The sequence below is a fragment of the Numenius arquata genome, chromosome 3 (genome assembly GCF_964106895.1).
Source record: "Numenius arquata chromosome 3, bNumArq3.hap1.1, whole genome shotgun sequence".
NCBI classification, from domain to species: domain Eukaryota; kingdom Metazoa; phylum Chordata; class Aves; order Charadriiformes; family Scolopacidae; genus Numenius; species Numenius arquata.
The window spans coordinates 44228168-44255619 of NC_133578.1; the positions used below are offsets into that span (position 1 = coordinate 44228168).

Sequence of the window (27452 nt, forward strand, 5' to 3'; positions counted from 1 at the left end):
ACTTGAAAATGGTTATCCTGTAGTTAAACTTACTATAACTGTGGAGCAGTTGCTAAAAGGAGTTGATCAGGTTTCCATTGTTGATGCCTAGATGGGCACTGTCAATTCCTGAATTAATACTTATTTGAAAATTTCTTAGTGTTGTCCATCAGCTATGTTAAATGTCTCTCACATTTGCATGAAATAGGCCAATTCTCAGTCTAGTCCATAGACTAGACTCATTTCTATGTTCCGTGCTTCTTATGCCTGTGTTCCTTTTGTGGGTTTGAAAGTGCTCTGTTCATTTAACATCAATATTTCTTTTTCCTCCTGTGTTTTCCACTAGTTGGCATACATACTGAGATTAATTTTTCAAACAAGGAGGGGAAAGTATTTAGGGGGAGCGGAATTTGTAATAGGTACCTTTTGCTGTAGAGTCCAGGTTACAGTTCTTCCTACGGCTAAATTTAATTAGACTTCCTGTGTGATCATGCATTTATATGATTTCTTAGCAGTTGCTGCTTTTCTTGGAGTTATAATTTATAGAAATATACTGCCTTGTACTGGTTGAATATGAAATGCATATATTGTTGAGGTGCAGGTAAGGGATTATGGCAGTTCTTGTATCTGCAACCTCTTCCTGAGAGCATGGTATGATACACAAACACTTGAACTCATCATCCATAACTTCCAGTTAGCTACATAGCACACATGCTTATAACCATATTCCACTGTATGTTGGTTAAAAGGATCAGTACAACTTTTTAAACTTGCAGTTATATTTCTCATCTTCATTTACTTATTTATAATACTGGACAGTATATAAAAACTTCTTAACTTAAAATGTTTAGAGATTTGTCCCATCTGCTCTTTGGGGAAATGGCTTGCATAAATAGTTTGTGCAAAAGGGAAGATAAATCTTCTATTACATTGTCCAGAAAAACAGTTGGTTCCTGTAGCTGTTGCTGGCAGGAAGTCTTGCCACAGGTTTCATGATCCTTCCCAATTATTCTTCCCAATTATTCCCAATTATTGTTCAGAATATTTATTCTGAAATAATTTCAGAGGTGATGATTAAGTGGAACAGAGTACAAAGTCATCCTGATGGGGACTCTTGTTGGTCTGTAGTTAGTATGGCTACTGATAAACTGCACAGCTGACAACGTCCAGCTTTATTTCTGTGCATTCAAAGGACCTGTTAAATGAAAATAAATTCCAGAATGTCATTATGTCATTTTATTGTTTGGTTTGAGGGTGGGATTTTTTTTTGTTTGGGGTTTTTTGGGGGTGTTTGTTGTTTGTTTTTTATTGTCTATTTGTTGTTTTGGTTTTGTTTGGGGTTTTTTTTCCAGAAATTGCCAGACTGCGCCTACAGAGCGCTCAAGATGCAGCACGTCAAGTTGAAATGGAGGTGGCTGAGCAAGTGTCTGTGCTGGAGAAAGAGCACAGAGCTAAGCTCTCTCTCCTTCACTCTGAGAAACAGCGTATTGCAGAGCTTTCGGAAGAAATAAAGCATTTAAAGGGAGAGATTACTAAACAAAAAGATTTTTCTGTGCAGAAAGAAAAGCATCTGAAAGAGGAAATGGAAAAGGTAATTCTACTTACAGTACTGTTTTCTATAGAGTTGGTTAAGCTTAGATCTGTTAGGAAGGCCAAGGGAGATGGCCTTCCTTTTAGTGGGAGGTGTCCCTGCCCATGGCAGGGGAGTTGGAACTAGATGATCTTTAAGGTCCCTTTCAACCCAAACCATTCTGTGATTCTATGAGATAGAAGCAGCACTTATCTTTAAATGTGCCTAGTTTAGTGATAATAGCTTCAGCTTTGAATGGACTTGCATGGATACACACAAGTATTGGAATATGAGGCTGAAGTTCAAAGTACTTTAATATTGAACACTTAGTTCCTCTGCAGACAAACTTTTCTTTAAGAGCAGAGATAGTGTGGGAAGGTGGGTGCCTCAAGGGTTGATCCAGTCCACCTTTTGTATTGCTGTGGGTCAAGCATACGTATACCACTCCAGTACAGGCATATACAACAAAAGGTCTTCATTCTGAACATCTCAGTGCAGCACATCATAGTGCCCCAGTGCAAAAGTAATGTGAACTTGCGTACTGTCACATGGTAATGGAGAATTCAGCAGAAAGCACTGTGGCAGGTAGAAAAAGCCTCTCTGCTGAATGGGTCACCTCTAAGATATTTCTGGTTTTAATAGGACAATCTTTTGAATTAAATAACCAGAAATAATTTTTCAGACCACTTTCTGAGGGAGGAAGAAAGAATTGCACAACAGACTTCTGCTTTTGTTTTTCTTTGATGTAGCTCTTGTAAGTCAAAAGTCTTAGAGTTGAAAGAATCATCTCTCACACTTTCCCTCTTACCTGTTATGTCAGCTGTCCCATCTGAGGATAAATTAAGATTGGATGTTAATTTATTGTTTAATTTGTTCTGATATTTGAATGCTTATGAGAGTTAGATGGATGAAGCTCTCATTTCTCAAGTCTTCCTTTCCTCACTTTTAAAAGAGAGATAGATATGTGTATGCTTTTTCGAACTTAAAAACAGAGAAGGCCAGAGAAAACAGTTGCAGACAACATGGAGACTCAGCTGAAGCCTCCAGTAGTGAAGTTTTCAGTACTGCTAGTTTATTCCTGCCACCTGCAGTATCTTTTTTGTGGCACTGCTGGCTGGGTAAAACAAGCATATACAGAATGCGGTATTTCAAATGAGGCTGTACCATGTGCTGACCCGCTCTCTGGAAATACATATTTTTGTTTGCCTCTGGTCTCTTGCTCTCAGAAACAGAGTAAACCAGTTTCCTCAATTGCCTATTTCCAGTGCCCAACACCTCCCCTCTCACCCCCCTCCCCAAGTTTTCATGGATTGTGTGTTAATCAAAATCTGGGGTTTTCGGATTCTTTTCCACCTCTTCATTTAGATTGTAGCATAAATGAATGCTTAAATACTTGTTCAAAACAAAATTTATAAGTGAAAACTGAAAAGTATACTTTATACTGATGTGATCTCTTACTAGCTTTTAATTTTCTTTTAAGAGGTGGTCCTGTTTCCTTAGTTTACTATTTGTTTACCTCTAGTGTATTTTTAGAGTATTTTTTTCCCTTTTATCATTGACTAATCACTTGGTCCTTTGGTTTCTGTTTTTCTGCTACATGCTTTTTATGTTGCTTTTATGCTATGTATGAGATCACGGTCTTGGACACTGCATATAAAATACCACTGGAATGTATAAGGAGAGGAGAGATTTAAAAGATTTTTAATCATGTCCAATATAAATACCTAACGTGCCTGTAGCTTTTTAAGTTGAACTTCTGAAATGAAGAAAAGTGGCCCCAAAAGAAAACAACATAGAGTACCATATTAATTCCAGAATTTTTCCTTAATTTTTTTATCTTCCTTACTCCAGTTAATTTTTAATAGTGTGTTGAATTCAAGTACCTATAAGTTGACATTTCAGCCTTACTTTTGTTTGGAAGGGTGACTTCACTGCAAGAATTTAATCTCTCCAAGACCTTCAATGCCTGAGAACATTCACTTCACACACTTCAGTTTGGTTTTGGTATTTTATGCATTTTTTTTAATAACTGTGTTCACAGGTAAAATACAAAATTGCTGAGGATCACAAGAATAAATTAAGGGAAGCCAGAGAAGAAGTTCAGAAAATAGAGACTATGTACAAAGAAAAGGAGAAGAAATGGAAATGTGAAAGCGAGGACCAGAGAATCCTAGCAGAAGAGAAATTATCGTTGTTACGTATAGAATGGCAAAATAGAGCAGAATACGAGAAACAGAAATTACAAAAGGAGTTTGAACTTCGTGAAGCTGAAATGAATCGGCTTCAAGATCACCAAGCTGCCAAAATTTTAGAACTGGAGAAGTTGGTAAAAGAGCAGCAAAACAACTTGCAGCAACTAGAGGACAGCCTTGCAGGTGCACAGAAATCTCAGGAGCAATATGACAGTGACCTTCAGGAAGCCAGAGCGCTCATGGCAAAAGAAATGGAAAAGGCCACACTTTGTCTGCAGGAAGAATGGGCACTGAAACTTAGGGAAGCACAAAACAAGTAAGTCCTGAGTATTTGCGCACTTTCAGTCACTTTTATTGTTATTTTTCCTTATTTTAAACTTCATGAGTCATAGCGATGTAGGTTTGTTACTCGATGGCACCAGCTAGCATATATGTAAAGCTTACTCTACCAAGGAACAGTAATGCTGTCCATTACTATAGGCTTAGTATAGAATTTTGCTTCATGTAAATAAATTAAGCTAGTCTAGCAAATCAAATGAAGTGTAGTCAAGTTCTGCCTGTTACAGTTAATAATAGAACACAGAGCTGAAAAATCATATACTAGCCTTGGAGGGGAAGTGTTACAGGACATGTAAGTGGAAAAAATCTCTATATTTTTTCAAGTGTTTTCAAACAGCTCAAATGAATTTGAGCAAGTTTTTCCTGGTTGAATAAAGCTTGTGTTATCCACTGAATGCTGAGGTTGATGGGTTGCTTATGGTATTCTTCAATTCTGGTTAGACATGAAGGTCGCAACTGCTTGGTTTTTCCTCTCCTTCCTACCTCTATTGTTTTTAGTCTATTAAAGGAAATATTCAAACAACTACACGTTTGTATTTGCATGCATTGCTTCAGATTTATCCCTCCTTTCCTCCCTGAATGTATGCTCATAGAACAAGATTGGGGAAGTAATTACAGTAAGAAAACTGAAAGCAGGAAATTAGGCTTTAAATAACCAATCACTTTTTAATTATTATGTCTGTATCCAAAAATACTATAGTTAATGATTACAGTAGATTGCAGCATTTCAGATACTAAATCATCTGCATCAAGCTTTAAGCAGACCTCAGGAAGCTGAGTTCAGAGGAGCCCCAGGTATAGACTTCCATAGACTTCGGCAGTGTTTTGTCAGATGTTTTTAGACATGTTTCTTATGACAGTTTATTTACTTGCTGAGAATGCATTTGAGATGTAGACAATGTATATACTGTGTCCTAGATGTTCTTATATGGCAGTATTTTTTCAGAGAATAGTGTTTATATGTTGCTCTGTATTAGTGACTAATTTAATAGGGGTTCCAGTCTACCTAGTAATAACCAGATACTATCAAGTGACATTGCATAAACCTCTAATTATGTGGCTATGAAATTATCTTTGTGGTTTGTTTTGAATTAGTTCTGTATTTGAAACATAAAGTAAAATTTGTGGAGGCTAAGTAAGGCCTACTTGTTTTTCTTTTATTTTTATTTATTATTTCAATTACTCATTTTCTTAAGTGTCTTTTTGACAATATTCTCTTAACTTTCTTTGAAATAATATAGGTTTATGGAAGAACACAAAGCTATGACTCAGAAATTCACAGCTGAGCAAGAGATTCTTCTCCAAGAGCTGAAAAAGAAACATGTCAATGAGCTGGAACTCCAAAGACAGCAGTTGCAGGAGGAGCACAAGCAACAAATTTTGGCTCTTACAGCTGAGTTTCAGACAAAGCACCAAGCTGAAATTGAGACACTTAAATCTACACTAGAAAGTAAACAGCAGAATCAGCTTGAAGCTTGTGTTGCTGAACTACAGACAAAGCATCAGGCACAAATTGATGAGCTGGAGTCTAAACACTTATCAAATCTGGATTCCTTGGAGTCATCCTACTTATCTGAAATTCAGAATATAAGGGATGAACACAATTGGGCTCTTGAGAAGCTGCGGCTGCAGTACACAGAACAGCTCCATGAAAAGGATAAAATGGATCAAGCACACTTGCTTCAGGAGATAGATACGTTGAAATTAAAGCATGCTGATGAACTTCAGCTTTCCCAAAATAATTTGAAAGTTGAGCTAGCTACTGTTCATATAGAGAAACTTAAAGCCATGGCTGATGAAGCAGAAGAAGCTCATAAGGTGAGCCAAAGAAAAATTGGCATAGAAGGTGAAATTTCATGGTACATTTTGTGGCATCACCTTTTCCCTTGTTTTCTTGGTCTGTATTTCTACAACCTCCTTTGTGCCAGCACTAGCACTTGTGTGTGGCCAGTGGCCATATTGTGAGCTGAAATAGGAAACTGAAGCTGAAAATAAAGTCCATCTGTCACTCCACCCCCTTCCTCAAATGCTCAGACTAATGAGTTTTCTATCTCAGTGTGTGGAAAAATACAAATGAAGTAAATATTTTTAACATAATTCAGATTGGAGGTTATCCATTTTGTGGCTGAGAGCTTCTCTGCCTGATGAGTTACCAGAAGCAATTAGAACAAAGTAAATATAATTCTGTAAATTAAGCTACATCTCTAGGAATCCAAAGATCCTCCCTAGTGGCACATTGTCGAGGGGAAGAATAGAAGAAAGTCTGAAGATCTCTAAAGGTCCCAGATGGGATTTTGAGAGCAGGTAGTGGGTGAGTGGACCTCTTAGGGCCTTTAGCAGAAGTCCGTAGCTTTGCTCTTGACAGGACAGAGGTGTGAGCTCCTTTAGAGTTCAGATAAGAAAATATGATTCCAAGACTTCTGCAAGTCAAAGAGGTAAGAAGGCTTAGATCACTGCTAAAACATCAGAGCCTTCCAGAGAGAGATGTACAGTTTTTCAGATTTGTCTGTCACCATACCCATTTCCCAAAGTTATGATTATACATTATTTCTGTGCCCATAAAGGCTAAGAGGAAGATCTTGTGAGGGAAAAGGTGGGTATTTTCCTCTGCCCTATCTTTGCTAACTAATCTTAAAATCTGCATTTTGATTATTCTTGAGTGTAAAAAAACTTCAAAAAGAAAAAGTTGAAGATTGTATTGATGGGGAACGCTGTCATGGATAGAGGAAAAAGTAGGGGATTTACAAAACTTTTACTGGATAGGAAAAGTAAACCCATTTCAATGATATAAAGACTGTGTATATGTATGTGTGTTCCTGTTCACGTTTATGGTTGGACTAAATGATCTGAAAGGTCCTTTCTGACCTAGGCAATTCTATGTGATTTACAAATGGTTTACACAAATAGTAGTGCCTTACTTTTTTCCTCTCCTTTTTTAATTAATGCTTACACAGGATGACTTGGACACAGCACTTCAAGATCAAAGGAGGTTGCTGGAAAAAGAAAAACATCTGGCCCTGGATATGTTACGTGAGGAAGTATTGCATATGGAAGAAAAGCACAGAAAAGCACTTCAAGAACTTCAGGATCTTCATGAGGCAGAAATTAAGAAACATAAGGAAGAATACTACAGGGAGCTGGAAGAAGAACTGGGGAAACTAAAAGCACAGCATGAACACGAGCAAGAGGTAAGAATATTGCTAGTACCTAAACCTGAAATAATCCATACTTTAACATAAAGTAAATGCAGTTTTATTAACCTTGGAGGTAAGGCTGTATATCTAGATGCTTTTAGGATTTTTTTAATAGTGTCCAGAGGTAAGAAGAGAAAAAGTTAACATTAGGTCTTGCTTTATCTAAAAGGACTTAAGAGAATTCATATATGTGTATTATCCTGAATTTTAAAAATTTAAATCCATGTTTGCAGTGCTGTTTTTATTGGGGCTGCAGGGGAAGGGGAGAAGTGCTCTTGCTTTGTTCTGAGTTCCTGCCATATTTAATTCAAAATTTTAAGACTGCCATTTTGGTAGAAAACTAATGGGTAATAAATTAGGTCATTAACCATTTGTGGAAAGTAACTGCTCACTTCAAGCTTTTGTAAGTGAACATCCTTTACTAACATTGATTTCTTCTCTTCTTAGAGAATATAGCGGGTAATACTTTTCTAAATATGTTTTCTCAGTGAGGTTTGGAAATCTTAGTTGCCCTTAAAGCTTTACCATTTCTTCTTGTTGAGAATGTTTATATATAAGATTTATGATGTTTACTTTCATAGTTAAGGCTAAAAACTTTGTCATCAATACTAAGTTCTCTTTAAACATTGAAATGGAATAAGATCTTCTATTTATTTAGTCTTTTATACAATCTGACTTTTATTGATGCAAGCAGGCTCAAGTGATTAATATTTCTCACTTTTCTATATATTGGTGGTCACAAACAAAATGAGCTTTATCCAGCTATAACCAAACAACATATGTCATGTTTAAATATAACTTACTTTTGCTTTTTCACTTACTAATTTGAAAGTTGGATAGTGTGCTAAATAGCTCCTTAATCACTGATGCACCTCTGTATTACTTGGTGCACCTCACAAAAAACATGTAGGTTTGAGGAGATGCCCTGGGTTCTTTTCGACTGTTAGGCCTTAGAGCTGCTATTAGTTTCTATTTGGGTGGAGCACATTGCAAACTCTCTTTCCTTATGGAAAAATAGCTTGCCTGGAGAGTTAGCTTTGTGGGAAGTTCTCATGATTATTGATGATTAGAGAGAAATCCTGGTTTTAGAATATTCTTATGACTACAGTGACTCTTCTTAGAGAGGATAATAGAAAAAAAAAAAAACAACAAAACAAATGAGCAAAAAACCCAAACCTTTCTCTGGTATTTTTGATGGACTTCTTTGCTGTATCTCATGGGATAATAGCATTTAAGTATAGCTGTGTAATGTTTAATCCCATTTTCAAATGGGATTAACAAAATACGCTCTCCTGTGTTTCTCTCCCACTTTCTTCCTTATTTCTTTTAATTTCTCTTAGACAAATGTCTGTTGGAAAGTACAAGTAGGGAGTACTCTGTTAGTATGACCTGATGGTCTCATGAATATGGGAAGTACTTGGTACCCAATGCCTTGTTGCTTCTTATCTGTTTTTATCAACTTGCTTTTTTTTCTATAGTTACTGTGATGATAGATAGCAGTGCTGTATGACTTTGAAGGTTGGAGAGAACTATTGTGAAAATACTCTTAAGAATGTGGCTGAGGTTGATGGCATCACTTTGGTTTCGTTCTATTTTTTCCTTAGTTATACACTGTGGCTAAAATATTTTATATTACTTGTCTGCAGATGTATGCTTCTGCATCAGCTTCTGAAGTAGAAACTGTGCGAACAGCTCTTCTGGCTCAATTTGAAGAGGTAAAATTGAAGCAGCAGCTTCAGTTCCAGGAAGAGATTGAGCTGCTGAAGTGTCAGTCGGAGGTACTGCTTGAGCAGCAGATTGCACAGCTGAAGGTAGGGTCTGATTAAACTGAACTTCAAAGCTTGCACTGGTAGCATGTTTTACTGAAAAAGCAGTATTGGAAACAATGCTGTGTTCTGTAAGCAGTTATAGGATTTACTACAAGGTTATCTTAAAATCCTATATTGGATGTGAAATGGTGTCCTTCAAACAAAACAAAAATCTGTTAAAAGTATTTGCTCTAAGTAACAGTCCTTGCATACATTTATGTTCAGTTTGTCATCTGAAACTTTTTCTTCTTGGTGTCTGCAGAGACTCTGCCCTTAACCTGTCATCCCTTGTTCACTGCACTTGTGTATATATGGCAAAAAACATTCAGTGTTATCTAAGATTTTACCAAGTGTGTGATGACAGCAAGTGCTTTGTGCATGAGATTTTTTGGTAGTTGTTCTTACTTTCTGCTTTCTTGGGTTCATCATTTGACTTCCAAGCTTTCATCTTGATGAGCATCTTCAAGATGCTTATCCCAGAAAATTATCTTTGTTTGGCCTTGTAGGCAATTACTACATTGTACATCATCTTCTGAACCTTGTGCAAAATGTTTTCATTGGTTAGGTGACAAGCACATGTAGAGCTATTAAATGAATAAGCTCTACATGAGGAGACACATCCTGTGTCAGAAGAGAGAGGGGAAACTCACCAACACACTGAGAGCAGTGCTTACATTCATCTCAGTGTTATTGCTGTACTGAGCATGTGTCCAGCTCAACTTTTTGAGCACAAATAGATTAGATGAACTGTCATCTCCTCATTTGCTTCTCCTTGGAATGTTTCACAAATCCTTACTGTTTCTGTCAGTGCTCCAATCTGAGGTGGGGCTCTTCTTAACAGTTGCACAAATCTCCAGAGCTGGGTACTGTAGATGTGCAGAAAATTTCTACTATTTCCTGCCTTTGGCCCACTATAGAGTCCTGTTCATTCTCTGACCTTTCTCTGTCTGGTGCAGCTGTCTTTTGAAAGAGAGGACACAAGTGTATCCTGAAGAGCTGCTGGAGGTACATTCATTCGGTAGTGCTGTCCTCAGCTGATCCCCAGCCTTCAGTCCACAGAAACTGGGACTGGTCTCACTTACGCATATACTCCAGAAGTGATTCCTGCTTTTCTCTCCCTTGTGCTGCCTAGGTGCTTTAGTTACTGAGTAGCATTTGGGACACCAGAAACCTCTCTTCTCATGGAAATTTTGCCACAGGTAATTCTTCTGCTAGTACAGATGTCTCTGTTCTTTTGTTTTCTCTTGTTACCTAGATGACTGGTGTTTTGTCCCAGAAGAGACTGTCTAGATCTCTTTGCAATGTCATGCTGAGTTGTATCATGGTTTGATACAGGTTTTTACAATGAGCCTTCCCCTGTGCTCATTTATGGGTTGTCTTTGTGCCAGATGGTTTACTTGCTTTCTTCCGCCTGCTTCCCCTTGCAGATTTTAGGGTATTGAGAGTTCCTTTGTACAGTGTGATGTACTCTTTTAGTGGATGTATGGCTTCTGAGAAGAGTAAGCAGGCGGTTTAAGAGACAGTCAGCAAGCTTACTGTACTGCTCAAGGAAAGTCCTCATACTCCTTTGTGTATGTTCATTTGTATCTTGCTAAATGCTAAGTGCTCTGCTGTTTGAGTCTATAATTCTGGGCAGACTTGGCTCTTCTGCCTTGCTCTGCCTCAGGGATTCTGGGTAGGAGTTGGTATTGTTATTGCCTGAGTACCAATATTGATCTTGATCTTGGCTATCATGTCAGACCTTATGGTTGCAGCAAGCAGTCCTCACCTGAGGAGCTGGTGATGGATGGGTTGTTCTATTCAATGCAAAGACTGGCTGAGTCTTCCACAAAGGATCCAGGACAGCTCAGGTGACTGCATATGTTCTGCTCTCAAGTCTTGTTTCATGCTCTGGGGAAAAATTGTTTTCTTGATTTACCAATAAAAAATAGGCAGCTCTCACCTTGGAGTGTATTGGTTTTCATAGATCAAATGGCACATTTTTTTTTTTTATACTGTGCTCAGGAAGACTTACTTCCCTGTTCTTGTGTTGCAGAAGCAATTACTTCCTTTTAGCCTCTTTGGGAAGGGATCCCAGGACCTTGTTTCACCTCCCTTACTTGCTGATGCAGGAGTGGGAGATGTCTAATAATCCCTTCCTTTAGAGCACTCTGAGGCAAGCGAGACCCAATTTAATAGCTTCTAGATCATTTAGCCACGTACATCTACCTTGTAGATTTTCAGCTTGTTTTGGGTAAATCACTCCTCATGTGGAACTCAGTACTCTGCATGGTGTACTACTTGCAGTTGCTGAAAGTGGCTTCTGTCCATCTCTGTCCTGACGTGTCCGTCTGTTTTCTGTTCCTCATCACTGTCTCAGCAGTCTGAAACAACCTAGGTCTCAGTAAGCACATTCAGACATTTACCTACTTAACTATTTTTAAATCATAGTTTCAGCATAATTTTGTTGATTGAGGGTGTTAAATATTGTGAGTTGCTGCTAGTTAACCTGAGAGGTAAGGTGAAGAAGAAAAAAAGGAAAGGGATGGGAGTGTTTGATTTGCAGTTTTTGGGGGTTGTTTTTTGTTTGGTGTCCCCCCTCTCCCCCCAGCCCTGTAAATGGAAGCATATGTGATTTTATACAGGACGAATTTGAAGCTGAAAAAAAGGCCTCAGTACGTGACAAGGAGCACATGTTGATTCAGGAGAGAGAGAAGGCACATGCTGCTCACCAAAAGGAGCAGAAGATGTTATCAGCCCAGCTGCAGGAAAAAGCAGCAATAATTACCCAGGTGTGTGGAAGATATTTTAAACCTACAATTTAAATATGCTTTTGTGGTTGATTTTAGCACAGTGCTCTCACCTTTCTTCAATATGTATATAGAGGGACTGTGTGTATAATTCCTGTGATTGCTTGTTTTCAAGGGGTAATGTGTGATAGCACTCCAAGCAAGAGACAGAGCCTACAGCAGTAACATGGAAATTGAAACTGGGTATCAGCTTGAAAACTGATCTTCAGCCATTTTGCAGGGAGATTAATAATGCTTTGTAAGAGAAGGCTGGATGTTTGCCTTTTGTCTGTGTATTTATGCCACCTCTATCTATCACATTTTTGTGTCAAGAAAATAGTGCTTTAGTAGCTTTTGTTAGACCAACTGACCTATAGCTCAGAGGAAATGACAGGTAAATGGCAAGTTTGGATCCAGAAGTGGCAAAGATAATATTTGTTTGCCAAACAAAACAAAATTTTATGCCTCCTGTAAAGCAGATATCTAAGTTGAATGTAGGTTATCCAGAAAGCTTTAGAGTGAGAGGAACAGCTTGAAAAAGGTATCTGTTTTAATTAGGAAGCTTAGAAATATCAAGTTCTTTTTCAAGGATTAAAATAATAGCTTTTGAGTTTTCAAAATAGAAGATAAAATGAAAATAAAACATTTATGTTTTCTCTCACAATTCAGGAAGATCTGACCAAAATGTAAATCTGGTATATTAGACTGTTTTGTTAGGCCTTTATGTTTAGTGGAATAATTGAGAGTAATACTGTAACCGATTCTTTTAGAGAGATTGCAACCTACAAACGAAAGCTCACATGAAAACAAAAATGTTAACTCAGTTTTATCGTGAAGCCTTGATAAGAAATTCCCAAAATGTCCCAAAGGTTACTTAGGAGAGTTTTACCAACAAACAGCAGTTACTTAGAGTCTTCCCAACCCAAAGATAGTAGCAGCGCTGATGAGCAGCAGGATGGCAAGGAGCCCCATGGGTACGGTGGGGAGAGGTAGGCACAGCACCTTCAGGGCGTCCCCTGTAACTTCAAAGTGTGCTCATGTCTCTCTCCCCTCGCCCGAGATAGCCCCCTTATATCCCACACCGGAGTGAGTGGGAAAGTACCAGCTCGGGTCGCTGCATGAGTGGCCAGCGCATGCAGTGAGCCTCACCAGACTCCTGCTCCAGCTTGGCCAACAGCAGCTGCCTGAGACGTGACCACATTGTTGCATCTTCTTCTGGTTGTTTTCCTTCTTTGAAGGTCAGGTTCTCATGGGTACGCACCTAGTTTTGCAACAACAGTACTGAGTTCCCTTGTTTTTCTCGGCGCGTATACTGGACTTAGTTTAACTAGTAAGTTTCCATCATGTCTCACTCGGACCATCCGCTGTTATCCCTGACACATGCCACCGCATGGTCTGTAGTTGGGACACGATGATATTCTACAATTTGCATAAGGGTACGATGCAAAGCGGCATCTACAATTGATGCTATAATGCTTATTAAACACGGCAAACAATATACGAATCGTAACAGACAAATTTCTCCTATACAGACAATAAGTATAATTCACTTCAACCAACCCCACCCCCAAGTCCATCCACGAAACAGGTTCCGCCCAGTGGTCTCCACAAGTTGCTGGTTCAGTCTGTGCAGTTCTTGCAACTGGGCATGGATGGATTTGGAGTGGTCACTTAGATCCATACAACACAATCCTTTAAAATCTTGACAACTCTGTCCATGAACTAAAAGCAGAAAATAGTCAGATGTGTAGAGTAACTTTGTGATATTTGGACTAATAATATTACACCATCGTGTGTTATTCTGGTACCATGAGATGGTGGTGTTGACCTACCAGGAGACTGTGTTATTGTTTATACTTAACGATGCTTGCATCCGACTGGAGGGTGTTTCTGGCAGAGGTGCTGTTGATTGTCATATTGAATTCTCCAGTTGTTAGCAGCTCCCACTAGGCATGTCGTGAATGGATTTTGGGGTATGGCTGTGCTAAGCCACAGCCTATCTTGTCCCGTTGCATTAGCCACAGTTACCCAGATGTTTTGATCACAGGCGTAGTTTGCAGGTACCTACTCAATGATATAAACAGTAGAAATGGTTAGAGTCTCCCACCCCCTTCCAGCCCACTAATCTCTGCGCTGTAATTGCTGAGCAGGCATACGTAGCCACTGTGCTTCTCCTGGCACTGCTATCGTGACTGCCTGTGTGTCATTGGCTGCCACTACTTCAGCTGAGATGGGCCCCACCTCTCCTGGGGCTTGATACCAAACGTCTTTGATGTAGGGGTGCTGGTGATGCAAAGTGGGGGCATTATCTGAAAGTAAATAGAGGCCAATGGCCTGTGCTCGTGGTATGCAGCATCCCCTACTCCTAGGAGGTGACTTGGAGTTATTGGGTTCACTAGAGCGAAGCCACTGGCTATGTGTCGGAGATGTAACATACAAAAAAGGAGTGCCTGGTGTTCTGATTCTACAGCAATAGTCACATCTGGGGACAGCTATTGAATATGGGGGCCTGCAACCGGTACTGAATGCATAGTATGAATGACAAAACAAAACAACCTTTCTTAGCAGTTATTGTAAATTCTAGGCTATTACTATAACACACCTGAGTAAGTGGGAGTCTTATTGGCCTAGCCTCTTGGCTTTTCATGACTAACAAGGGTGTCTAATCTCCCCCCACCGCGTGATTGTTTAGGATCCTCACATTATCCAGAGGCAGAACTACACCCTGAGAATCATGTAGCTTATCACCAAAGCGGCTCTCTTCAAAAAAGGTCTTGCCATATACAGGAAATTCTGGTTGTTATTTGCAGTCAGGTACCTCCCATTGGCCCAGCTGGCTTTGCTGGGCACAGAAAGACCACTGCTTGGGTGACGCCGGGTGGGAGGAGCTCCAGGTGCCCTGGTGAGCAAAGCGATGCTTCCCATTCTCCTGGCTGGCCGAAGGGACATGCAATGAGGCAGAGGGAGAAGCTGTGGGGCAGGTCTTTGGCACATCCTTCCCCCCCCCCCCCCCCATTTCACAGTTTTAGTCCAGTGCAGGAGAACAAAAAAAAGTCATAAACCAGTGATTCCAGTTCCTTTCACCAGCATTGCGCATGTCCCAAGGAATAAATTAAGCAGCAAAAAGAATGGGGAGGCAGTGGGAGGAAAATGTTCCCCAATATAAAGTTTATCAACACTCCTATTAGAGGAGAGAAAAGTCAACAGAAAGAATAGACAGGCCAGGACACCTGCTCTGCCGGCTGTACCTAGTACAGCCTCGCTGGGAATGGGTTGCACAGCCAAAGCAGTGCCATGACAAAAGCAAGTCGACCGTCCTTGAACACGGCTTTGTCACAAGCGTACATCAGCACAAGAGTCACTAGACAGTGTAGAACTACATTCACTGTGTGGAAATAGAAGAGGTTCATACCAGCCAGCAACATGTTTAACTGGAAGGTGAGGATGCAGAGGGGCTGGTAGGACTTGTGGCTGGTGTTCTCAGCCATCCGCTTGCCCCAGAAGTCATTGGCGAAGATGGTGGCCGCTGGCACGCTGGGGTTGTTCACGCTGGCCCAGATGTCTTTGCGCGCGAACTCTCCCCGCGGGGAGTTGCTGTAGCTGAGGGGGGACAGCCCCACCAGCTCTGCCACGGGGGGGCGGCGCGGCTTGGTCCCGGCTGCGGGAGCCCCCCCTCCCTGTGGCGCGGGGCACCGAGCCTGTGTCCCCGCACCAGCCGCGGCGGGGGGGCGAGGGGGGGAAAGCAGCAGCTGCCGCCTCACCGTGCCATCCCTTCTCCTTGTGTCTAAACGTTATATATATATATACAAACTCCTCGCCTGACGGGGTGTCAGCCCCAGTCGCGTAGGAGAACAGTCCCACAGCGGGCAGAACACCTCATCAAGCGGAGTCACCGAATGACCCTACAACACAGAATATTTCACAGAATATTTTTGGTTGGATGGGACCTTTAAGATCGAGTCCAACCAACAACAAAAAAAAAAAATTAAAAAAAAAATAAATCCCAGAACACCAAGCACCAAAACCAAACCAAACGCCCACAACCACACACCACCCCAGCCACAAACAGACGCAAACCAACAATCTCGGGCACTAGAGCATGCCCTGAAGTGCTATGCCTACACGTTTCTTAAATACCTCCAGGGATGGCGACTCCACCACCTCCCTGGGCAGGCTGTGCCAGTGCCTGACCACCCTCTCAGTAAAGTAGTGCTTCCTAATATCTCATCTAAACCTCCCCTGCCCCAACTTCAGACCATTTCCTCTGGTCCTATCATTATTCCCTTGGGAGAAGAGGCCAACACCCACCTCTCTACAACCTCCTTTCAGGTAGTTGTAGAGGGCAATGAGGTCTCCCCTCAGCCTCCTCTTCTCCAAATTAAACATGCCCAGTTCCCTCAGCCTCTCCTCGTATGAGTTGTTCTCCAGACCCCCCACCAGCTTGGTGGCTCTCCTCTGGACACGGTCCAGCAGCTCCGTGTCCTTCCTGTAGTGAGGGGCCCAGAACTGGACACAGCGCTCAAGGTGAGGCCTCACCAGTGCCGAGTACAGAGGCACCATCACTTCCCTACTCCTGCTGGCCACGCTATTCCTGATACAGGCCAGGATGCTGTTGGCCTTGGCCACCTGGGCACACTGCTGGCTCATGTTAAGCCAGCTGTCCACCAACACCCCCAGGTCCTTTTCTGCTGGGCAGCTTTCCAGCCACTCTTCCCCAAGCCTGTAGCGTTGCCTGGGGTTGTTGTGACCAAAATGCAGGACCTGGCACTTGGCCTTATTAAACCTCATCCCATTGGCCTTGGGCCATTGAGCCAACCTGTCCAGATCCCTCTGTAGAGTCTTCCGACCCTCAAGCAGATCAACACTCCCACCTAGTTTGGTGTCATCTGCATACTTGCTGAGGGTGCACTCAATCCCCTTATCTTGATCATCAATAAAGACATTAAACAAGACTGGCCCCAAAACTGAGCCTTGAGGGACACCACTGGTGACCGGCCGCCAACTGGATTTCACCCCATTAATTAGAACTCCCTGGGCGCAGCCATCCAGCCCGTTTTTTACCCAGTGAAGAGTACACTTGTCTATGCCATGATTCGCCAGCTTGTCCAGGAGAACGCTGTGGGGGACGGTGTCAAAGGCCTTACCTTTGTAAGGTCCGGGTAGACAACATCCACAGCCTTCCCCGCATCGAGAAGGCGGGTCACGTGGTCATAGAAAGAGATCAAGTTGGTTAAGCAGGACCTCCCTCTCATAAACCCATGCTGGCTGGCGCGGATCCCTTGGCTGCCCTGCACTTGCCGTGAGAGCTCACTCAAGGTGATCCTCTCCATGATCTTTCCCGGTACCGAGGTCAGGCTGACAGGCCTATAGTTTCCCGGATCCTCCTTCCGGCCCTTCTTGTAGATGGGCGTCACACTGGCCACCCTCCAGTCATCTGGTACCTCTCCTGTTGACCAGGATTGTTGATAGATAATGGAGAGAGGCTTGGTGAGCTCTCCCGCCAGCTCCCTGAGTACCCTTGGGTGAATTCCATCCGGCCCCATAGACTTATGCGTGTCCAGGTGCATAAGCAAATCCTTAACTACTTCCTCCTGGACTATGGGGGGGTTGTTCTGCTCTCCATCCTTATCTTCCGGCTCAGGAGGCTGAAAACCCCGGGGATAGGTGGTCTGACTATTGAAGACAGAGGCAAAGAAGGCATTCGGTATCTCAGCCTTCTCCTCGTCCTTGGTCGCAATGTTTCCCCCCTCACCCAGGAAGGGATGGAGATTCTCCCTGACTCTCTTTTTGTTGACGTATTTATAAAAACTTTTTTTGTTGTCCCTTATATTAATGGCCAGGCTGAGTTCCAGCTGGGCTTTTGCCTTCCTAATTTTTTCTCTGTATAACCTAACAAGATCTCTGTACTCCTCCTGAGTTGCCTGTCCCTTCATCCAAAGGTGGTAAACCCTTCTTTTTTCCCCTAAGTCCCATCCAGAGCTCTTTGTTCAACCAGGCCGGCCATTTTCCCCGCCCTTTAATGTTGCGCCTCATGGGGACAGCCTGCTCCTGGGCCTTTCGGATTTCCTTCTTGAAGAGCGTCCAGCCTTCCTGGACCCCTTTGCCCCGCAGGATTATCTCCCAAGGGACCCTCCCAACCAGGGTTCTAAACAGGCTAAAGTGCGCCCTCCGGAAGGCCAAGGTGGAGGTTTTGCTCACCCCCTTCCTTACCTCACTAAGAATTGAAAACTTGACCGTTTCATGATTGCTAAGACCAAGACGGCCTCTGACCTCCACATCTCCCACTAGTCCTTCTTTGTTTGTGAAAAGTAGGTCTAGCGAGGCGCCTCCCCTAGTAGGCTCTCCTACCGGTTGCGTAAGGAAGTTATCTTCCATACACTCAAGGAACCTCCTAGCCTTGCCTGCTCCCTGCTGTGTTCTATTTCCAGCAGATGTCCAGTAGGTTGAAGTCCCCAACCAGCACAAGGGCTGGCGATTGCGAGACTTCAGCCAGCCGCTTACAGAATACTTCATCAACCTGCACATCCTGGTTGGGTGGTCTATAGCAGACTCCCAGCACAAAATCCCCCTTGTTAGCCTTCCGCTCCATCCTTACCCAACACAAGACAAGACAAACACCAGCGCTGATCAGCAGGTATAAGCCGGCGCCCGCACCATCGGCAACAAGCAATCACAAAACAGTGGCAGCGCTTACACAGCGAACACACAAAAATATCACTTCTGTCTCGGGGAGACAATGCTCCAACACCGGGCAGTTTCTAAAAAGGGGTGGCCCTGATGCACTGTGCACTGCCACTGACCAGGCCTGGCTCTTATTCCTGGGTTGTACTATTGCAGTCCCATCCTCCTCGCCAATTATGTAACCGGTTCTTTTCGAGAGATTCCAACGTACAAACGAAAGCTCACATGAAAACAAAAATGTTAACTCAGCTTTATTGTGAAGCCTTGATAAACAATTCCCAAAATGTCCCAAAAGTTACTTAGGAGAGTGTTACCAACAAACAGCGGTTACTTAGGAGAGTATTATCTCTTTTATCCCTGGCCTAAACACTTAAGAATCTCTCCTACTGGAAGAAATGCATTATTGTTTCCTGCTGTTCATGCAGGATTTGATGAGGGGCGAGAAAGTTGGCACAGAAATAGAATGCTTTTCTTTCCTTGCAGTTTCATCCCAAATAGATATTTTGACTAATTTGTTGGCTTACTTATGAAACAAAGTTTCTAACAAAACATTACTCATTTGTTTGGCAGCAGAATCTGGGGGTCAGAGGTGGGTATATACATACATATATGTCTTTATATGTATATTTTTAATGGGATGGAGGTGTCATCCGAACGTATAAATATGAGAAGACATTTTTCTAGAAACTTGTTTGCAGGTAGAGCTTACGTAGCAAAGCAGAAAGTTAGCTGGCGCTGATTATGCTGGGTCAGGCTTGTGTTCAGGTTTGTGTACTACAGTGTCAAATATGCTAGGACATTTTGTGTCTTTGAGGCATAACAATGAAAGCAAACTAAATTATGACACAAAGTTTTTACAAGCTATTTGCAGTGCTTCTCTGCAGTGAGTCTGAATGCAAGTGAGGCAGCTCCCTGAAGCAAAATCAGCATCAGAAAAGGAGAATTTAAAAAAATCATTCATTTTTAGTCTTTCTGCTGTCTTTCATTTCTATTACTTGTAGAAGCAAAGTTGCATAATAGCAGACAATGATTGTGTGATGAATGTATACAAAGTGAAGAAGGGTAAGATCATTGGGTGAAGTTCATAGTTTAGGCAAAATGGTCGACTTTGCATTGTATTTTCCACAGCTGGAAAAGAAAGTGGAGTCTTTAAATCATGAAATAGAGGAGAACAACTCTGAACTGGAGACACTCCTTCAGCGACGGGATAGAGAAAACCAAGAAGGAGGGAATTTGGTAGCCATGTTGAGATCTGATATTGAGCAGTCCAAGGATGAAAGGTTTGTACATCTTGGGTTACATGATGGTTAGTGATTGTTTCTTTCTTTGCTTGTTTTCTCGCTTTTCATAAAGAAACCAATAACTAAGGAAAATTAAGCCAACTCAAATTAATAGTGTAGAATGATGATAAGGATCTTATTTGCAAGCTTTTTTGAGGACTTTTAATTACCAACTTATCTTGATGTGGAGAGCAAGTTTGTGGTTTTTTTTTTTCTTCCTTTTGTTTCTTGTGGTCTGTTGAGGACTTTGCTGTTTTGGGGTTTCTGCTGTCTTCGAAAATCTTGGAAAAAGCTAGGAAATGGAGAAAGCCTCTTGGTCACAGAAACCTTTCAGTGCAATGCGGATTGGTTAGATATGTCTTTGGAATGTGTGGGTTATAGAAACTGTCACGCTGAATAAGCTTCTAGAAGAATTTCCTCTCTCGCCTTTAAGAAACTGGCTTACTGTTTTTCTTAAAACTAAAATGTTTTCCTAATTATGATTTTTGTTATCTATTCTGCCAGAACACCCCTAGTTATTTTGATGTCACAGATACTATAGTGGTAGATGTGTTCTCCCTACTGGTGCTTCCACAGACGTGGAAGCCTGAGGTGCTTGTGACTGCAGTATGGTCTCTCCATCTAACTGTGGAGAAAATGAAGATTTTTTTATTTTTTATTTTTTTCTGAGTCTGCCTTGTAAAAATGGTCTTAGTTTTTTGAGAGTCAACTGAATCATCTTCACTGATAACTGTCAGACTATAGTAAGATACCTGTTTTAGACTGTCGGTTTTTCAGTAGGTTCAGACTCTTTTAAATCAAGTGCATGCAATTTTTGAAGCATTTGATATGCTTTTGTTCTAGGAAAAAACTGCAGGAATCTTATCAGCATCTTTTGAAATTGCTTATGGAGTTGGTGAAGGCCACAATAGCTATTGAGGACCTTATCTGTAGCAAGATTGGTCTTTGCCTTGATGACACTCTGGCTTCTGGAGATTCTAGAGAAAGTCACAGTATTATGGAAGAAATTGGATTCATGCAGTATTTCAAAGCCAAAGCAAAGCATCACTTAGAAAAAGGTGAGTACAAAATGCATAATTGGATGTAGTCAATTCATGTTCTTGAAATCATTTCCTTTTGTATTGATGAGGTTCAGAAAGGGGATATCTGATATTGCAGTGTTTTCTGTGTTTCTCTCAAAATTGCTCCATGCTTAAGATGGTGTCTAGCAGTGTTCTTTCAATTTAATTCTTTTAGTAGTGCAAATATAAAAATATTGTTGGAAAAGGCTGAATGGATAATAGGGGAGGAAAGATTAACTTCGTGATCACAGAGTTTCAGGCCTTGATTCCAAACATTATGAAAGACTGTCCTGGTTTGTCAACATTAAGTTATTGATGTGTACAAGTTCTTACCTTGTAATACATCTTCAAGATCAAGCAATGTCACTATCTGATGTCAATTGTTATCTGAGTGGCCATTTCTTTGTCTTTTTTTCTGTGTTTTTAAATAGCTTCCTCGTCTTCAGTAGATGAGCTGCTTGATGAAACTCTCACAGAACACAACCAGCTGTCTCCAGTGACTGACGAGGGGGCTGAGTTGAGCCAATACTTATGTGAAAGTGTTTTTGCAAAGCCAGAATTGGCATGTGAAAATGAAGAAATTATTCTGAAAATTTGTCATCGTTTGCGCACTGCAGTGGAGAGACTTCTGGAACTGGTTACAGAATCAACTAAACAAGTAAAACTTTTTAGTCTGTATAGATGTATAATTATACTGAAAATGTGAAATCTGTTTTAAGGCTTGTGTATTTAGCACCCTGTAGATTTGACTACTAAAAAGAAACAGGTTTTGTCTGAATACACGACAACTTATCAGTATAGGGAGGCATGTGCATCCCCTGTTCCTTACAATGAAGGTTGTGGCCTTATTTGATCATTTCTTATAAATGAGACTTTACTTACTTTTTTTTTTTTTTTCCTTTTAGCAAGGCCTGTAGGAAACCTGTAAGTTGGTTGCCTTAAGTAGATTTAAACTAGGATTGTTAGATGTATTTGGTAGCTTAAGGAGACCAAGAGTTAAAAGTTTTTGAGGGTTTTTATTGTATGTCACATCAATGCTTCTTCAACATTGGTAGGCAGGTTCAAGAAAACTCAGTCCCATGTTAAAATGTTATGGGGATATATATAGCAAGAAAGAAACATAATTATATACTGCTTAATTGTGATAAAAGGAGCTGGACTCAATATTGCAAAAGAATTTAAGTATTTCCATATTGAGTTTTGCAGTGTGTAGACATTCAGCTTTGGGAAAAGAAGTTGTAAATCTGATGTAGATGCCTGAGTACTATCTACATTTAGAGGACTGAATTTAGTGCTACTGTAATTAGTTTGTTGAATTAGGAAGCTCTTAATTTAAGAGAAAATGTGAAGTGAAGGAATATATCTGAAATGTCATCTTCTCATCAGGTGTTTTATGCAACCCAGAGATAAGCATCTGTGTGAAATGTATATTCACCATCTTAAAAAAATCCCTCCAAGAGTGAGGTGCTTAAATTTGTACTGTTGGGTACTGATGCTGGTTCCACTAGCATGTAGCTAACTTGTGGTTAAAGGATTTGCCCAAGCCGTGCCAGATCTAGCTTCTAGGTCATATTCGTAAGCTGCATTCAAGCATATTTTGCTTACGTCTGTGAAATATCCTATCCACCAAGATAAGCTGAATATAAACTAAATGGTAATGGGGTTGCTCTATTCCTTTCCTTGGAACTTGAGACATTGCATGTAGGAATGCAGGATACATAGTCTCAGAGAACTGGTGCCATGCCTTGGAAACCTAATGATGTATTGACTTTACTGTCTATTAGACATGCCTGAATCTCTTGAAGAATTTAAGTGCAAGGATGGTGTGAATTTCAAGAGGCTCAGGAATTGTCAAGTTGAGCAGTTTAGCCAACAGAAAGATATGTCTTCTTATGCAGACTAAAGAAACTTATGTCCCTAAAGAAGATTTGTGGCAAAAATACAAGTATGTGAGTACAGGGAGTCACCAAAGTGTCCAGGGGTTTTGGGCAAAGTCAACCTAGTACTGAAATGAAACTTCAAAACCTGGACCTTAATGCATTAATGTTACAAAAACTTAAGAGGGTTTTTGTTTTGATGTCTATAATATTGTTACATTGCATGTGCATCCAAGATCTGGTACATGGGGAAATTGTTTACTTCTAGCTGGAGAAAATGCATGAAAACCATGCGCAATTTGAAGAAGAATTCAGCCAACGAAATTGGGAAACTGCCCAAGTGGTTAGTCAGCACCAAGAGCTAATGGAGTGCCTCAGCGAGGAAAGTGAGGCAAAGAATCAGCTGGCACTAGAGCTTCATAAAGCAGAGGGTAAGAAAATGAAACCAGTATGAAGAGATTTCAGTGATGTTTATTCATTGCTCATTCCTCCAAATATCTGTGATATTCTTTTTGTGTCTTTTATTGTTGATTTGCCTGTCTATAATCCATTTTCTGTGTTTCAGATTACTAAATTACTTGAAGCATGGATCTTGCAAATTACTACTTAATTCTCTTCATGCATTTCCTTGGACAAGCGTGATAGTGTTTAGTCCTATACTTAGACCATTGACTGCGTGTGAAAAGTACTATAATTTTTAAAAAGCTGTTTGCCTTCCTGCATGTCTAAACATGGGAGCTTGGATTATTGAAAAGAAGATATACTCCCAGTGTAAATCAGCCCACCCGTCTGACCTTGGAAGGGTTCAGCATAAACTAGAGCAGCGTTTGATGGTAGTGCAGGCATAAAGAAGTTCTGTGAGAAGTGACAAAAAGGCTGAGGCTATTGATCTTGACGCTATCACAAACTGTACTGTCAGTCTGATTCGCCTAGTGAAGATTACAACTTGAGGTCTTTGCCTTTATGTAGGAGAATCTTTGAGGGTTTATGTGTTCTTCAAGTTGAGCTTCTCTCCCTAATCACGGCATCTGCTTTCCATTCTTCTTCTCAGTCGTTCTCCTTTGGGCTTATTTGGTTTTTCCAAAACCCTATTTCCTTCCTTTCTGTGAATCATTCCTGGATTACTTCGGCTCTGAATCTAACATTTGATCTTACTTTCTGGAGATTCTGTTTCTTTGAACCTCAGTGCCCAAGAGAGGATGTGTCAGGCTGCTCTATGTTGTGAGGTGATCCCAGACCATCAAGGCTTAATGATCCCCATATACATTCTACGTGTTTGGAGACATTTGGTGACATGGCAGCCTCATAAAATCTGTTAGAATACATTAACTGATACATTTTTATCTTAAGATACTTCAGAAAGCCTAGCTACAGTGTTTAAGTCATCTTGCACTCCTTCCTTTCTATGTCACCTTGCATTGTTTGCAAAAAAAAAATTGTTTACTCATGTTTTTAAGCTTTTTTTTTTCCAATAGATGAATTTATCTATTGCTTTATTTGCATTCTGACTTGGGATTTTAGGCATTATCGAAGGCTATGTTGCAGAAAAAGCTGCATTGGAAGAGGCCTTGAATTTGAAAGAGGAGTCTGAACGACGCCTTGTTGTGGAGCTGGAGAATATGCGTGAACGCTTCCGGGAGCTAACCCAAGAGCAAACAATTCTTGGTGAGGAGTGGGTATGACATTATCAGCGGAAAGTAAAATTGTCTGTAGTCAGGGCACACTGCAATGTGTTTCTATAACATATCAATCTTTGGTTTGATTACCTGATGAACAGCTCGATCTGGTACAGAGGTCAGTAGGGTCTTCCCTAACAAGCAGCTGGTTCTTTGCTTTTAAGGTGATAATACTGTTAATGAAGATTACTGATGTAGTCTTATGCTTAGTTAGAAATGGTAAGTGTCTGAGAAAATAAGAAGCATGTATTAACTACAGGTAGTTGGTTGCAACAGATAATTAGCACCTCGTTAACTGAAATGCTGGTTATTTGACCCTGCAGTCAAAGGGAAGAGTTGGAGCTTCAAGGTTTTTGATTGCTTCCAGGACTAAGGAGAATCACAGAAGAAATAAATTGCTCCTGGAAGATTATTTAAATTATGGAAAAAATTGTGGTGCTGACGTGTACTTCGTTTCATACATAAGCTTTTCCCCTATTCCCCAGCACTGTCCTGTCAAAACAATCGCACACATGATCAGTAAGGGTGACTGTGGAAAGATTTTAATGATCACACTCAAAGTCTGTTTAGGTTTTTAAAGGAAAGTACATAGGCTGAAAAGGTAGTGTTCTTGAAGAGGATAAGGTGAGGCAAGTATCTTAAACATTTATATAGAGGGTGAAAAAAGCCAAAGATAGCCACTGAAATACCAAATCAAACTCCGATAAGTAGGTGCAAATAAGTAGTCTGCATAACTCCTTCCCCATCTGCATCACTCCTTTAGCCCCACAGAGCATGCAGTACGATGTTATGTGACTTGCACTTCGAAGGAACTCAAGACTAGGTTATACTGGTTCTTAATGATGAATCTGTGAATCATTTAAATAGCATTATATAGTTCTGGCTTCTTGAATTTGCAGCCTTAATATTATTCTAGTATTTCTATAAGTGAATTTCTCTGTATTGTCTTCCAGTAGAAATTTTATTATTTGGGATCACTGCCTTTCCGTTTCTGCTAATGCTAACATTACGCTACCCTCAGCTATGTCACCACAGTGCCACCTTCAGCTATATTGCATAGATCTTTACTGCCTGAGCAGACTACATAACAGGTAGCTGTACATAGTGCATGCTTAGGTTAGAAATAAAGACAGCAAGAAACAGTTTTCATAGAATCATAGAATGGTTTGGGTTGGAAGGGACCTTAAAGATCATCTAGTTCCACCCCCCCTGCCATGGGCAGGAACACCTCCTACTAGACCAAAGCCCCATCCAACCTGGTCTTGAATATTTGCAGGGATGGGATTTCTGGTGAATTTCTCCATTGTCGGTAGTAGAGGAATGTGAAAACTCTTAAGTTTCAGAGAATGGATCCAGATATAGGGAGGGGTGTGTTTGACTGGACACAGTCTGTATGTTGCAATTATCTGTCCACTTCTCAGGAGCCTCTGTTGTAGACTCCTGCCTGACTTTCAGCCCTCCTGTATCATTCCTCTGCAACTCTTGTCTGCCTCTCGCCTCTCCCCCACCTCATCTTCTCTTCTTCTCTTTACCTTTCTTCTGACTCTTAATTCTACCATTGTCCTCCTCTTGCGGGCCACCATCCTTCTGTGTTCTTCCTTTTGGCTCTGCAGTATAGTGCAATGAAAATGCTTGTGTTGTACATAGAATGGTTTGAGTTGGAAGGAACCTTTAAAGGTCGTCTAGTCCAAACCTTCTGCAATGAGCAGGCACATCTTCAACTAGAACAGAATAGAACATTTTCAGTTGGAAGGGACTCACGATGATCATCTAATCCAACTGCCTGACCTCTTCAGGGCTGACCAAAAGCTAAAACGTGTTATTGAGGGCGTTGTCCAAATGCCTCTTAAACACTGACAGTCTTGCGGCCTTGACCATGTCTCTAGGAAGCCTGTTCTTGTGTTTGACCACCCTCTCGGTGAAGAAATGCTTCCTAATGTCCAATGTCAACCTCCCCTGGTGCAGCTTTGAACTATTCCCACGCATCCTATCACTGGATCCCGGGGAGAAGAGCTCAGCACCTCCCTTTCCACTTGCACTGTTCAGGAAGCTGTAGAGAGCAATGAGGTCACCCCTCAGCTTCCCTCTCCCCAAACTAGACAAACCCAAAGTCCCAAAGTCCTTAGCTGCTCCTCGTAGGACATTCATTCCAGACCTTTCACCAGCAATTAGATCAGGTTGCTCAAAGCCCTGTCCAACCTAACTTTGAATGTTTCCAGGGATGAGGCATCTACAGCCTCTCTGGGCAACCTATTCCACTGTTTCACATTATCATAAAAAAATTTCTTCCTTGTGCCCAGGCTGAGTCTAACCTCTTTTAGTTTAAAACCATTACCCCTTGTCCTTTTGCTACAAGCCTTATTAAAAATTATCGTACCTAGGTTAGTATTAATAATTGTGTCCATCTCTGACCACTCATATGCCATCTTCTTGATATCTTACTATTACCTAAAGAGAAAATTGAATAGTGGTCTTGCACACATTGTCCTGGCTTACAGAATCTAGGCTCATTTGCCCTAGTAAGCAAAGAAAGAGGTGGGGACAGACCTCTCTTCCTCAGGGAAGCAGAACATAAACAGATTCAGGGTCTGTAACTGAAACTTAATGCATGTTGTGCTTTATTTACAGCAGTGATTATGGCCTCAAGTAATATTTCCTATGGGAAACACAAAATAATTCCATCATACTGTTGAATGAAAGTACATCTTTGTGTCATGGAAATGTATGACAGATTGCAGAGTCTGTAAGTCTGTGCCAGTGAGTCCTGCTGGTCTGAATCCTGCTTTGAATCTCCCGGCAGGAACTAAAAGGGAGGTTTGAGGCAATAATTATTCCGTCTCTGTCTGGGGAAAATTGCTAAAAGAGACTATTAATTGTCTTAGAAAATGTGTAAGTTACTAGCCAAGAGCGTTGCAACAAACTTACACGGGTATAATGTAAAACCATTTCTGTAGTAGCTCTAGTCCAATTACAGACATGGATCAATGCAAATCATGAAGAGCTTTGTGTCTTAATAAAGATGAAGTA

General features: G+C 41.1%; 1 protein-coding gene across 1 annotated transcript in view; it reads left to right on the forward strand.

Moving 5' to 3' along the window:
• PCNT (pericentrin) overlaps positions 1-27452 on the forward strand; it is a 125930-nt gene that overhangs the window by 43932 nt on the left and 54546 nt on the right. The window contains exons 19-29 of the mRNA XM_074145920.1: positions 1332-1570; positions 3591-4057; positions 5322-5898; positions 7035-7268; positions 8921-9085; positions 11707-11853; positions 19660-19811; positions 20655-20869; positions 21304-21530; positions 23018-23180; positions 24271-24414. Of these exons, the coding sequence (XP_074002021.1) occupies positions 1332-1570; positions 3591-4057; positions 5322-5898; positions 7035-7268; positions 8921-9085; positions 11707-11853; positions 19660-19811; positions 20655-20869; positions 21304-21530; positions 23018-23180; positions 24271-24414 (2730 nt within the window). The remainder of the gene's footprint in view (positions 1-1331; positions 1571-3590; positions 4058-5321; positions 5899-7034; positions 7269-8920; positions 9086-11706; positions 11854-19659; positions 19812-20654; positions 20870-21303; positions 21531-23017; positions 23181-24270; positions 24415-27452) is intronic.